The sequence below is a fragment of the Corvus brachyrhynchos genome, unplaced genomic scaffold, assembly GCF_000691975.1.
Source record: "Corvus brachyrhynchos isolate BGI_N302 unplaced genomic scaffold, ASM69197v1 scaffold115, whole genome shotgun sequence".
In the NCBI taxonomy this organism is placed as follows: domain Eukaryota; kingdom Metazoa; phylum Chordata; class Aves; order Passeriformes; family Corvidae; genus Corvus; species Corvus brachyrhynchos.
Window position 1 is genome coordinate 9,242,561 of NW_008239553.1, and position 14,797 is coordinate 9,257,357.

The following is a 14,797-nucleotide window of genomic DNA, read 5'->3' on the forward strand; positions in this document are numbered from 1 at the left end:
AAATCTGAAGTGATTAAGGGCAACTGATACTGACTGAAGCATTGTATCTTTTTATTTTAGATTAGGATCTTTGTTATAATGAAACAGGTTTACATACTATTTGTCTTACTAAAATATTTCCTAAAACAAATAATTATTTTGGTCTTCAACTCAAAAAGAAACAGTTTCAACAAATTACCTTGTGCTATATCCTATGTTGCTTTTAGACAGGCAGGGACTGACAAAATCGTGTGATTACCCATGAATTACCCATGGATATCCATGTAAAGCACTTAGCTTGCCTTCTGACCACAAAATCTCTCTCCCTGTTTTTGATGTTTTAATTCTCACAGCATCCCATCTTATAATAACAAGAAATACTATGAAAACCACTGAAATTAACAGGATGTGGATATTGAGCTGGATCCTCTAAATACCATGAACGTTCACTGAAAAGTAGAGCCCTGGATTAGATAGTTATACCTGCACTGGAAGAGCTGATCCTGACTCACAATATGGCTTGAAACAGTAGTTTCCAAGAGATTTTCAAAAACTACATACTGCTGGTATAATAAAACTTCTAAATTCAGAAGTATAGAAAATGTGTATTTTTCATGTGAAGTCTCAGATTTTCTTTTATGTTTAGCTTGGCAGGTTATTTCTAGCAAAATTTCTTGCTGACATTATAGGAAAGTGTAGTTTTCATGTTCTTTGAAATTGTCCACATTTATTATGTATTTTCCTGCTGCACTAGATTTGCAATAAATTAAATATCCATAGCTCATTTGTCTTTACTTCACATACAACTTCTAGTAGTATAGCAAATTTGGAAGGAATTTGTACTACTGTCCCAGATTCATGCGTTTAAAAACTTCTCAATAAACCTCATCTTTCCTGATCTTCAATTTACTTCATATACATGTATATGCATGAAAAAAAGTTCACTGGCAGTGAAACCCAACATAAATAAAGCACAAGTCTAATCATTATTTTGTTTGATTGTTTGATCTCTCTACCATGTGGTAGAGAGGAACCACAGGCTGAGACAAGTCTGTACTTTCCAAAGTCTACTGTGCTCGTTTACAGACAGGTCTTGATTCTTCTCTAGAGAAGAATCAAAAATAAAATCCAAACCAAAACAAATCATGCAGATTTCTTTCTGAAACTCAGGAGAATGTTTATTTTTTGTGCTGTCGCTTCTGCTCTATGGCTGAATTCAAAGCCTGAAGGATGAGATGTTGGTTGTTCTGAATGTTGTAGCTGGTCAGTTCTATCAGCTTGTCAAACTCCTCCCCTGTGTAGGTAAAGCTGTTTAAGCAGTAGGGGGAAAAAATGGTGGAAACATCCACATTACCCTGCGCCAACTCATCAGGGCTGCGTTCCACACCTGACAAATAAAGAAAAATCATCAGTGGGGTATAGATATAGATACCTCCCACTCTCCAGGTGGGGCACAACATTACTCCTTGCTCCCTTGGCATTTGCATTTCTCTCCAATGGGAGGCACAGCAGGGGAGGGAGGAGATCACACTACAACCATGTCTCCCATCCCACAGCCAAAGGGCTGCCAGGTGGTGGAAGGATCATCCTATGTCTTACCAGGTTCTTTGTATTTTCTGAAGGAGTCATTCACCAGGGGGAAAAACACCACAGTTGGTGCCTCTGGAGTCTCTGTGTCTTCAAAGATGTAGCACTCCTTTAGATTTTTCTTCTCTTCTTCACTCATGTGGATTTTGGGAAATGGGATTCCCTGCTTTTTAAAGTATTTGGAGGCTTCCTCCAAAGGCTGAATTCAGACAGAAGAAAAGAAAAGGTCAGAAATTCTGCCACATGCCACCACTTTTCCTAATGTACAATGCATCCATTAAAAGATCTTCACAAAGATGTGAGAGCAGGGTTCACTATCAATATCTCTTTTGTCCTTGTCTCTTATGTGAGATATTAACTACTAGCTATTAACAGAACAACAATTCAAGACTCAAGTCTCCACCTTGCACTCCTGATTATTGTTCTACCTTCTCCTTCTCCTCATTAGCCTTTATCTACAAGATAAGTAAAATGTCCATGATTATGGGAAGGGTGGCCTAGCAGCTTATGATACAGAAAGATACCTCTTCTGAAGAAAATCCTGAAACAAGTAGAATGGACAAGAATCTGAAATAGTGAAGTTTTTAAATGCAAAATTACAAATATTTTTTTGACTTGGCATAAAATATTTAAAAGCCTCTGTCTTAGATGCCTTAGGATGGTTCTGAAAAGTGATGTAAGCAAACAGTGATCTGGGAGCAAACATCACCTTAACTGGAATGTTAACCTTGCAGGTGTGTTAGCAATTTTTGAAAATAGGATTTTTCTTCCTGAGTCTGGTTGGCACGTATGAAAATTTTAGTCTTCAAGAATTTCTGCCTTATCCATATCTAGTAACAGGAATATTAGCTGGTATTTGAAACAGCAGAGATTGTCAAAGGACAATTCTTTTCCACAATTTTGAACGATGACAAAAAAATCCAGTTACTGTTCTAAAGACAGCTGGAAAAATTTTTCCTAATTATACTGCATGTAGATAACTTTATATGACTATCACGACACAACCAAAATGAGTTCATCAGTGGTGGTAACTAGTACCAGATAAACACTCCATATGAGTGTAATCTGGATAGCCAAATGGAGATCACAGGAGCACACAGGTCTAGGAGATAGCATTAGAGGGTTAATTCAAATAAAATATTTAGAAATCTGATATTACATCTTTCTCAGGGGATTTACCAGCATCACTTGCAAGACCTAGCCATCTGCACAGGGAACTGTAGACCAAGGATCCTTTTCTCCCAGAATCAGTTAAATCTACATAAATTATTCTAAATCTTTAGGAGTTAAGGAGAGCTAAAAGGCAGCAGTTGTTTATCAAAGAAAATCGAGTGTTTTTCACACCGAGGTCTGTGATCCAGAAGAATAGTTTAAGTGCAGGACAACATCCACTTTCCTCTCTGGCCTCATGAGCGGTGGATAGCTAATATCGATGTATCCTGCCGTGTCTGCCAGGCACATGAACTCTGCTGTTTCTGTCAGCTGGTTGGGGAAATTCTCTAGTACGGTATCTAGAAGGAAATATTTGTTACAATGAGTGATTCACTGAAGAAACAGTGTATCTGTTGTTTGACTATAAGGAAAAATTGGGAAAAAAAATGCCTCTTGGCTCTCCATTACATTTACTTTCCAAGACCCTGACACACTACAGAAGTTCAGCCTTCACACATAAAAGAATGACCTGTTCAATGAGAAAGAGTTCCTTCATTTCTCATGTTGCTATTCTTCCACCCCAAATGAGAAGTAATTTTCTTGTCCTGGAGTCAAGGGAATTCCTGAAGCTGATTTAACTGCATGAAATTTAAATAGTTATCTTGAAATATTAATTTCCAAACATTCATCCTCTGCCTTCTCTTTACTGATGAAAACACCAACCATCTAAGAAGGCAAAAAATTACCTTCAAGGATGTTTACCTTTCCATATACAGAAGTTTTTGCTCTGAAGGTATTCGTTGTGCAGCTGGAACCCCTTCAGGAAGTTGTAGAACTTTGAAACCATCACCCGCTCCGTCAGGATCCGCCGAATGATCCCCATGATGCCACATTCAGGGGTGACCAAGTAAGTCTCCAACTCGTGTCTCCTGTCTGATGGAGAAGGCTCTTCTCCTGAAAGATAGAGGAGGTGAAAAAATTGTTGTTTTGATATAATTCTTTGCAATACTTAAAATAACAGAAGACATCTCTCATTAGCTAGGGAAAAGAAGATCCTAATAAGGCATTGCAACATACCAATAAATCGATGTCAAAATAGGAATAAGAAGAAAATCAATCTTCAATAAAGCATATTCCATGAGAAACAGAGTGGCAACAAACTTGCTGAAGCTGGAAAAAGTGATCTGCTCTTTGATAGAACTCACAGATTGATTCCCTGTGTGAAGGTCAGAATCTGGACCTGTTCCTTTCAAAATTAATAAAAATCAGCTTTGCAAAAAAGAGAAAGGGAAAGCTGTCAGGACACTTAGACATCCATAAAAGAGCAGAGAAAAAGAGTTGTGCTAAACAGCACCTCATGAGATTGGCAAAGAGGGCTAATGACTTTTTATCACAGGCATTTATTGAGCTTAGGGCTTTGCAACACTTCCATGGAGAAAGTGATAGAAACCCATAAACCAAACTCACTAACTGACTTTGAACACAGGAAGAACAACCAAGGCCTCTTAGAAAAAGACAGGTTTACAACAAGAGTAAAGAAAATTGAAATGGAGTTGCACGTAATTGTTATATCCAAGTCTTCAATAACAATGTATGAAAAGTACCAGCTGCTGAGGCAGACACAGAACACAGCACTGGGGTGTTTGTTACAACATAGAGGTTTGCTGGACCCCTGGCAAAGACAGTCTGTTTAAAACCTTCAGTAGTTTTATATTTGCATAAACTCAGTCTAAGAGAGATTAATGGAAATAATATTGCTGTGAATAAATTCAGAGGGGAAACCTAGTTAGATACAGCTGACAACATGAAACCTCTGAATTTATGAGGCAACAGGTAAAACAGAAACATAACTAACCAATATCAACAGTGCTGTGTTGGGTACACCTCAGTGAGCGCCTTTGTGTAGGATCTGACGAATGCCAGGCATCCAAGAGGTTGTATGAAAAGACATTGCTCCATAGGCCTGTGCAATGGAGAGAACAGGGAAACTTCTTCAGAAACATTTTAATGGAAAACATCCCTTTAAAAAAAATAATTTCTCAGCTTTGCAAGGGGTATTGGAAAGCCTCAAGGTTTCCAAATTATTACCAAAAACTATATGAAGTTCATTTCAGCAACTAGCATTCTGTCCTCAAGGAGGAGCCTAAATAGTTTAAAACATTGTGTGAGGCCTTCAGCCACTGTAATTCGTTGCCACATACAAACCAACATTTTCCATCCTATAATCAACTGTCATAAGTAAGCAAAACCATGCCATTTCCTATAAAACAAGGGTCTGCTCCACAAAATATGTCATATGCAAGTGGATACTCAGTTAAAGGTTTGGATGCTGCTCCTGGACAGTCAAGAATCAAATGGTTAGAACCACAGTTTGGGATAGTCTGCAGAAAAGTCCTCTAATACAAGACGTCTTTGCTGTCCCTCTATGATTTCACTTTGCACAAGGACTTTTGAGGGAGACTCTTCTCCTTCTATTTGTTGTTCTCATTCCTATAGTCTTTCTCCCACTTTTGCCATCCCAGGTTAAAGAACATCAAAAAATGTCTCCACAGTGCAGAAATCTTCAAAAGTCCCTTAGATCTTGAAAAGTATCTCTTCCTCCATGGCTCTGTCATAGGCAACAAGAGGAACTCAATCAGAGTAGGCAGTGCTGTGCTTTGCCTTGAAAATCTCTACCAGTGAAAGATTTGCAAAAGCCATACATTGTACAGGATGCAATAATTTGAGTTACACAATAAAATAGTTATTCATCCCATAAATTATTAACAGAAATACAGTTCCCTTTTAAACCTGGCATGTTTCTGAGTGGGACAGAAAGCCAAAGGCCTTCTGCTTCACAGGAAGTCCTTGTAAGAATAGACTCTCTTAAGATATGTTAGAAATGCATAATCAAGAAATCAGTGGGGGCTCTCTGGATTTACAGTTAGCTGGCTACCAGAGTTCATTTGCACATAATTACTGGCCAGTTTCTGTCAAGAAAACCTTCTCTTCCAGCAGCTTGAGAAGCTTCTATCCAACTCTGCTGTGAGAAGGCAACTCCTCTGGTTTCTCCTGTCTTCTCTTGGTGCCTTTTCACTCCGTAACTCTTCCTGTTCCCTCAGCCCTGGGAGTAACACACTGTTCCTGCATTTTAATATGTTTCAAACATTGTTGTGTCCTCAGAACTTGTTTATAATTATATAGCAGTGTTGCCCTAACCTCTTGCACTGAATTTTCTTTGTACCTATATTGGCTGAAGTAAGAACTGTGAAGAGGGATGGTGTCTTTCACTAGGCTGACAGAGTTGAAAAGAACAGACAAGCTCTCATGAACCCCAGACTTTCTTCTGGAAACATGAGGGTCTTGTATCCCCATAAGCTCATCCAGTCTTTCCAGCTCTAGCCACTGCTCTTTAAAAAGGCCTTTCATCTCCCTGCAAATGACATCTTGCTTTTATCCTTGAACTATCATGCTGTAACTAACAGTACATTTTAATAGTAACCCAAGAGGGCATTGCATGTGGCATTACTAGATGGCAACATTGCTTTAACTCGCCACCTTATCCTTTTTAAAGACGCACCCGTGGCTGCGGGATCACCAGGCTCAGGTGCCAAGGCTGAGAACAGAGCTCAGCGCAGGCTGGACATGTTGGGTGTGCTTGCTACCTGGCCACCTCCGGTATGAACACACTACCCCCACTGCTACTGAGGAACTGCAACAGAGGCACAACATTCTCAGAAGAAGGCTCTGTAGTCTCACCTAGCTTTGTGACCTACCTCTAACAGAGTGCTTAATGGAAAAGTAAAAGAAAAAGGGAAGAATGAAGGGATCTCTTCTTCAGCATATTCTCCAGTATCTCAAGCTCCTGGATTTGGGATTTCTAGTCCTGGTGGCTGCATCTGTAGTACTGGGTTTCAGAGCCACCAGTGGGATTTACCTTGCATGAATTTTTCCTGCCATTTGCAGTTCTATTCATACTCTTGGATCCTGTGTTTTCTTCTGAGTCTTTTCTGTCAGACATCTCTTTTCTTAACTCATGACATCACTAAAAGCTCTTAGCATAGCTAATAAAGCTGTGAGATTTAGTGCTTGTGAGACTAAGCACAGTCTTTTCTTTCTTATGCCCAACTATTATCTCATGTTTTGAACAATATGATTCTGGACTCCTCCTGTATAATACAGACATTCACAGCTTCTCTGAACACTAAATAAGGAGTACCATGTGGTGTTGCTGGTTGTATGGATTTGTCACTTTAGAAGTTAACAATTTTTGACCCGTATCCTTGGTGTCCTGTTGTGTCTTATGCTCATTTACATGTCAAATATCTGTTTAAGAGCAGACGGACTTGTCTGCAGAAACTTTACCCCAGAGAACCAACATACAAGGGTTGTAGTAGAGAGTTCCAGTATTAAGCAAAATTAAAACAATTGAATAAAAACTGCAAAGCTGTTTTTCATATATTACTGGATGCTATCCAATTTACTGAATTAAGAATGATAAATTTTACTGATTTATCACGGTAGCAAAATTACAAAGGATTTAGAATACTATTAAACTTGAAAAAAGTGTCAGTAGCAGTTCACAAAACTACTCTAAATTGCCGTATTTTGTAACAAACTCAGTAACAACATTACTTTGGCTTCTCAGATCATGCCATTCATAGACAAATTTGATTGTAAGATCAGTTTCAAAATACAAAGTTTTCACGTGGAACTCTGCTGCTGGTTGGTTCAAAATGAACCTAACCTCTTCAAGCAGCCCTGAAACTTCAGGGATGAGCATCACTATTCAAGACAAAAGCAACAATGAATAGTGTGAGTTGAAATTTCCTCTCAGTACTTTCAGCCCATCTCCATTGTCTAAGGAATTCAATCAGAGGTGAGAACAACCTGGTGTAAAATTGGTCTCAGTCCAATGCAGGGTTTGCATTATATTAAAAATAAAACACATTTTAATGCAATTCAAATTTTTGCAATAGAGCACATCACCTTTCATGAAGCAGATTCGGGACTCAGGAAGTTTCCTCATCAGGCGACCCACAAAGAACTCACTGCCAAAATCCTCTGCACGAATGAAGGCACCATATTTTAAGAACCCAACCTCATAAGGGGTGAACTCCACCCATTCTGCAGAGACACAAAGCAAACTTTTAAATCTCAATCCTATCCCTACTTCCCTGCTGGCAGAGCTATAAAAAGGCAAAAAGGCAGCTGCAGGATAAGCCCTATCTGCAAGGTGACCACAGACTGGCCTTCTTCAGGGTAGGGAGTTATCATTCAGCTGGTGTCAGCCACTCACTCAGTAATGTTTTACAGTGTTGTTCATTCAAAACTTTCCAATGACCCTCTCCAGAGAGAACATAAGTGAAGTTTATATGAAGAGGGGTCAGCCTAAGTTACCCCACATTTGGAGCTAAGGCTTGTGACTACCTTGGATGTCCTTAAACACTTCCCCAAGATTTCTCCTGCCCCATAGAAGATGAATTCCTCCCATAACCTAGGCACAAAGTCTGGAAATGGAAAAGGAAGTTAAGGAGGAAAAGAAACTGTTTATAAATGCTATGGGTCAGCTGTACAAGAGGTTGAAGTATTGCTAATGCCGATAGTTTAAACACCAAATGAGCCCATTTTTGCCATCACCTTTGAACTCTGAAAGGCTGTAATCTTCTTTGATGTTGAGGATCATGTAGATAGGTAGGGGATTTTGACCCTGACTCAATGCCTGTTGCTCATCTGAGAGTTTGTGGTTATTTTTCTGTGAATTGATAAAAGACAGAGCAAAATCAAGGGACCCTCTTGGCATACTCTCTGACTTCCAAAATACAGCAAAATACATACCCTGTTTCCCTCTTAATTTCATCATTCTCTCGACTCATTTTGTGTCCAAACATTTTTTTAACCAAGGAGTGATCTAAACATTCACATATCTACATAGGCTTATTTAATTACAGGTACAGCTGTAGGACACTTTTTAAAAAAATGGTCTCCTGTTCTTTCTCATAAATACATCCACTTTACATGGAAATTTAAGTTCTCACAGGGATGAACAGAGGAAAATAAACCAACAGTATGACTCTTTAGTTAGGTACTCAGGTACTCATACTTGAAGAAGGAGACATAGGTTTTCTGGTCAACAGAAGCCCCTTGGCTGCTAATTATGCATTAAGAGATACATGGGGATAAAACTCTCAACAAGTTTGCAGACGACACTAAACTGGGTGGGAGTTGTTGATCTGCTGGAGAGCAGGAAGGCTCTGCAGGGGGATCTGGACAGGCTGGATCATGGGCCAAGGCCAATCATATGAGGTTCAATAAGGCCAAGGGCTAGGCCCTGCACTTGGGTCACAATAACCCCGGGCAGTCCTACAGGCTGGGGGAAGGAGGCTGGAAAGCTGCTCAGCAGAAAAGGACCTGGGGATGCTGGTCAACAGTGGCTGAACATGATCCAGTGTGCACCCAGGTGGCCAAGAAGGCCAATGGCATCCTGGCCTGGATCAGCACTAGTGTGGCCAGCAGGACCAGGGCAGTGATTGACCCCCTGTACTTGGCACTGGTGGGACCACACCTCAAGTGCTCTGTCCAGTTTTCGGCCCCTCACTACAAGAAAGAAATTGAGGTGCTGGAGCATGTCCAGAGAAGGACATGGAGCAAAGGCAATGGAGCTGGGAAAGGGTCTGGAGAAAAAGTCTTACAAGGAGCAGCTGAAGGAGCTGGGGTTGTTTAGCCTGAAGAAAAGGAGGCTCAGGGGAGACCCTATCAATCTCTACAACTCCCTGAAAGGAGGTTGTAGACAAGTGGGGATTGGTCTCTTTTTCCAAGTAACAAATGATAAGACAAGAGGAAATGGACTCAAGTTGTGCCTGAAGAGGTTTAAATTGAATATTAGGAAAAATTTCTTCATTGAAAGGCTGGTCAGCATTAGAACAGGTTCCCCAGGGAAGTGGTGGAATCACAATCTATAAACTTGCGTAGATGTGGCACCTGAGGACATGGGTTAGTGGTGAACGATGGTGATCATGGATGGACACAAAGGTCTTTTCTAACCTTAACAGTTCTAAAACCCCTTTGTTAGTAAGCAGAAATCATCTGCTGGATAATGCTGGCATGCTGTCAGGCATCTGTCCTTGGAGCTTCATTTTCCATACGATAGTATTCAGTAGCTGTTAGAGAAAACGTAGGGAAAACACTACCCCATCATCTAATGCTTTTTCCAGCAGAAGCCCCCAAAAATCAACACTAGAGATCTGGTATCCTTCTTGCTTCCGCAGTTTTAGCTCCTTTGCATAGTATTTCAAGCTCTCCAGGGAAAAGCAGCTTAGCTTGCACTTGGTCATATGTCTGCGGACTTCACCAATCGGTCTTGATAGATCCTTCTGTGACCAGTCAGCACTCTGATACAAATGTGACAGAGTCCTGGGGAAAAGAAAGGAAGTGCATTGTCATATGCTAGAGAAACTTTCACTTTTCAGACTTAGATTTAAGGTCCACATCAAATTAACTAGCTGAGGTTCTTTAAAAGCATCTTTTGGGCTTAGTTTATTATGTAAAAGATTTTTTGATTTAGAGGACTTTCCAAAATCACTAGTGAAGCATGAGGACTTGCAAAAAGCCCCTCCTTGCTACTAAGGTTTATGCACAAGGCTGTGATTTGCACCCAGGTGATTCTGTAGGAAAGATCCTGGACCTGAAACAAAGAATCAAGGAAAATCTTGATCCCTGTAGGCAGCACCTAGGCCATACACTGGCTTGGGCAATGTGCTCCTAATGCAGCAATAAAGAAACCTTGAGACTAAAGCAGTGTGCCTTTCTTTACCAAAATAAAGAGAAGAAATATCTCACACAGCAGACTATAGAGGTGATGAGTCATGTGTTTGTTCAGGATCTCCTTACCATGTTGAACCAGATGACCCAGTGATGTATGAAATAGCATCCAAGAGACCCAATTTTTGAAGACCCAACAGGTTGCCTAACAGAGATGTCAGTGCCCGAGTGCCACCTCCTGTTGTCATCACTGCTACAACTGGTACCTGTTTAATCATCAACACCGCAGTGGTAAGCAACACTTTGTTTACCAGCACAAGTGATAAGAGCTGAGTGAAATGTAGTATTTCAGTCCCACAAAAAATTCCAACATTTCACCATTTCCCCAGGCAGGGAAGAAAAACAAATGAAAACTGTGTATTTTGCGCAGGAAAAAAAAAGTAACTAACTGATTTTGAGGATTTTGATAAAAATCAATCATTTTTGATTATAAATTTTTACATGCTGGCTTATCAAAGCAGCTCAAAACTTATTGTTTCAAGGCATTTCAATATTACACTGCATTTTCCTTAGCAAAATATCCCATGAGAGCTCTGTTTTGATAATGAGCAGAGCTTATCCTCTCTGTAAGTCAAGCATAATAGCTAGATTACATCTCCTACAAAGTACCTAGAGTATATAATTGCAGTGATGAAGCCTAATTGTATGGAAATCCAAATTATGTTACCGGAAGACAAATTTCTCTAAGGAGCCCACTGAGAGAAGATGATCCAATTGACATTTTCCACACACCATTTCCAGGAAATTGCATCAAAGAAATACTCAACAGTTTCCTTATTCAAATCGAACATTTCAGGTCAAAGCAACGTATTCTGATTTGGATTTACCTGACTATAAGGAAATATTCTCTTGCTGGAAAATTTGAAAATAATAGTTAGAAGTACTTCCCCTAAAAATTCTTATACTTAAGAAATTACTGTGCCAATAAGAAACAATGTAGTAATATTATCAGTTTGTGAGCAGGGATATCATTTATAATGTCTAAAACCATGCTGTCATATTTTACCTAATATGCCTTTGGCCCACCTGTCCTGGACAAAGGAGAAAATACAGGTGAAAAAAAATTAACCAACTCTCAAGTTGGTTCTTCATTTCTCAAGTTCCTGATCACAGACCATTCTCCCTCCCTAAAGCACCAACCATCCCCATGCCAGCATGGACATTACAAACCCTAACTCAGACAAGCAGATGAGAGAAAAAATGTTGAATGTCTTTATTCTATTTGAGGATCTACAGCTGAGATGATGAGCACCAGAGGACAGAGTCTATAATAAGACACCTTCTCATCAGCCAGTATTATGCATCACTTCAACTGTTAGATTTTGTCCCTCCAAAAATCTGATAATATAAAATACCTTATGGGGTCTTGGTGACTGAATGATCAGCTAAAACAGTCAGACTATCCAGGTCTATAATGCACAGATGAAAAAGAAATAGAGAAAAAATGCTGATTTATAGCATTATGTTTTCTGGAAAAATGTGTATCAAGAGGATGTACACAAGAGATACAACCCTGGCTCTCACATTGCTTCATCTAAAGTACAAAATGTAGAAAATGCTTTACATGGTGCAGTGAATGTATCAGGGCTAGTTAAGAAACAATAGGCAAAGGGCTATGAACATAACATATTCCTGTTACACAGCATGTTACAGTCTCTGTGATGCTTCCCCATACCTCATGATCTTGTAGGTCTTGCTCTAAATGTAGTGCTTTTTTCAGAGCAGAAGCCACAAACTTCTTCCTTTTCTGTAGGAAATTTTTCTCCTCCATACACAGATCAAATTCCAAGCGAGCATCTAAGTTTCTGGACCTCAAGCAAAGTCCAGGGTTAAATAGGGTGTGCACGATCACTTAAAATTAATGTCTGCTTACAAGCTGCAACTCTATTATTAGGCTTAGAAAAGCTGCTACTCTGGCCCCATAAAAGCACATCACAGATGGTATAGATAAAGTAGAGAAAAGGCTGATAAACTGCAAAAAGCAAAATCTTACAGAAAGAAATATTCTTTATTACTACAATAATTTTCAGGAAGCGTCTAACATAAATACTGCAATCCATATATGGATACTATAAACAGTGGAATATTTAGGATTTCTTGCCTCAGGACCTCCAGATTTTATAAATACAAACACCCTGTACTTCTTACAAGTAAGGAAAGCGAAGTGTAAACACATCTTTTTCTAAATATATAGCTCTACAGATGTTGCAACCAGAAAACATTATTCTCCCCATCTAAACTGAGCTCCTATATAGCAGCATAGCAGGAAAATTCACCTAGCACAGTTAACCAGCTTCTGGACATGGGTAATGAACATAGGGTGAATAGGTAATATAATAATTGACAAAATACTTTCTCCCTTAGATACAGAAATAGGTAAGAAGGCAAAAAAGCATCTTTTTTTCACAACCACAAAACCCGAAGACAGAATTTCTTACCAGTCATTTGACTTCACATGTAAATTGATTGTCTCATCCTAGGAAAAAAACCACAATATAAACACTGGAGATTGCGTTATGTTCCTTCTTTACCATCAGCTCTGAAGCCCTTCTCTTTTTCTAAAAGCTACATTAAGCCACAAAGCCATAAGAATCAGAGAATCCATCTAAATCTTAAAACTTCTCCAAGTCCACTTTATTTTCTTTATATTGTTTTATACTAAAGATAAAGAGAGCAGTATGCAGCAAAACCCAACACCAGCTCTGCCAGTGTGTTCCATTCTGCCTCATCATTTACATTTGCTCTGATCTGCTTTAGTCCCCCAGGTGATCACAGAAATCCCTTTGTCATGTGTTTGCCTGTGATTTTTCTTTTCTGTTTGGTTCATATGAAAATGTACATGTCCATAATGCTAGAAATTGTTAGGAATCAAAGGGCACTAAGAGTTATATATATATAAACCCCTACTTCACACGGATCTAATTAACTCGTGCCCATTGATCTTTAGTCTATAGCTTAATATTTATTCTAAGAAGTTTGTATCAATCACCTTTGCTACTTCCACTTTCTCACTGAATGGAAGTGAATCCAGAGGAATAGTGAGGGATGCATGGCAATCTTTTTTCTCTTCACTTGAAGTACACTGAAAAATAAATTATAATGTAGAAAAATATTTCACATATACACCATAAAAAAGAACTGTCTCCAACTTACTTTTTTCAAATGGGGTCCTTGTCCAGCAGTATTCAAGTTGGCATCTAATATTTGTATGTCTTAGAGGTTACAATGCTGTTTCAGAGCTGAAGTTCATGAAAGATAGCTCTTAATTAAAAATACAAACTCTTTCTATTTGCCTCAGTCAAGTGTAGAAAACCATGAGTTTACTGTGCTTGCTCAAGCTAATGACCACATACCGAGCAGAAATGAGGCTTCTTCTCTGCTAGAGCCATGCACAGCTCTGACAGGCTGTACTTGATGCAATGGAAGTTCAGGGGCTTCACAGGTTGCCAGAAAGAGCCCAGCGACAGGGTCTGGGTCTTCTCGTACGATCCCTTCACTGAAAACAAGAAGTCTTTTTCTGAAAAAAGAATCCAAGCATCAAAAATATACAAAGAAATTAGTGACTATGATCCCAGAAATGGAACACTAAATGGTCTTTCAGAAATTTATATGTAAACCATTCAACAATGCTTAAAAGCTTCCAAACTCTATTTATGCAACAAGAGAACATTACAGGAAATAGGAGGAGAAGAAAAGCAAACAAGCAAATCAAAAACAAACCACAAAACCCCAAAAAGCTTATAAAGTTGCAGTAGATGTTTTAAAAAAATCAGACATACAGGCAAATTGGACAAAATGTAAGTTGAGAGAGAAATATATATTTACTTCTACTTTACAGCATTTATAAGATTCATTGTCATTCTAATCATTCCCTTTAATTTCAAAGTCAGTTTTTATAGTTAGTTATCACAGACACACTATGTTGGATCTGTGAATCTGTGTATACACTCCTAATCACCCAGTTCCTGTCCTCTAATTGTAAGAACAAAGTAGGAAAATTACCAGATAAGAAAATGACAAAACAAAACAAACCACAAGCCAAAAAAAACCAAAACAAACAAAAAAAAACCAAACCAAACAAACAAACAAAAAAAACCACCTAAAAAAAAGAACCCCCCCAAACAAACAAACAACCCCAAACCAACCAACCAACTGAGGAAAAATCAGTTAACCATAAAATAAGGCGGTTTTAGTTTCTACTTTGGAGTCTAACCTGAAGGTTCTTTCTTTGTCAATCTGTTGTCCAGCAGGACTTCCAAGCAGGAAATTTCACGAGACT

At 39.0% G+C, this 14,797-nt stretch overlaps 1 protein-coding gene across 3 annotated transcripts in view; it reads right to left on the reverse strand.

The window, feature by feature from the left end:
* Positions 1-34: 34 nt before the first annotated feature.
* LOC103620771 (cytosolic phospholipase A2 epsilon-like) overlaps positions 35-14,797 on the reverse strand; it is a 35,725-nt gene continuing 20,962 nt past the window's right edge. For 2 of the 3 annotated variants that reach the window (XM_017741964.1, XM_008639471.2), the window contains 14 exons: positions 14,732-14,795; positions 13,872-14,035; positions 13,508-13,600; positions 12,957-12,994; positions 12,194-12,329; positions 10,588-10,724; positions 9,888-10,110; positions 8,338-8,452; positions 7,687-7,824; positions 4,574-4,681; positions 3,481-3,672; positions 2,911-3,077; positions 1,579-1,765; positions 35-1,366 (listed from right to left, as the gene is read on the reverse strand). In XM_017741964.1, coding sequence (XP_017597453.1) covers positions 1,158-1,366; positions 1,579-1,765; positions 2,911-3,077; positions 3,481-3,672; positions 4,574-4,681; positions 7,687-7,824; positions 8,338-8,452; positions 9,888-10,110; positions 10,588-10,724; positions 12,194-12,329; positions 12,957-12,994; positions 13,508-13,600; positions 13,872-14,035; positions 14,732-14,795 — 1,971 coding nt within the window. In that variant the 3' untranslated portion in view covers positions 35-1,157. The remainder of the gene's footprint in view (positions 1,367-1,578; positions 1,766-2,910; positions 3,078-3,480; positions 3,673-4,573; positions 4,682-7,686; positions 7,825-8,337; positions 8,453-9,887; positions 10,111-10,587; positions 10,725-12,193; positions 12,330-12,956; positions 12,995-13,507; positions 13,601-13,871; positions 14,036-14,731; positions 14,796-14,797) is intronic. The other variant, XM_017741965.1, reaches the window with a different exon arrangement.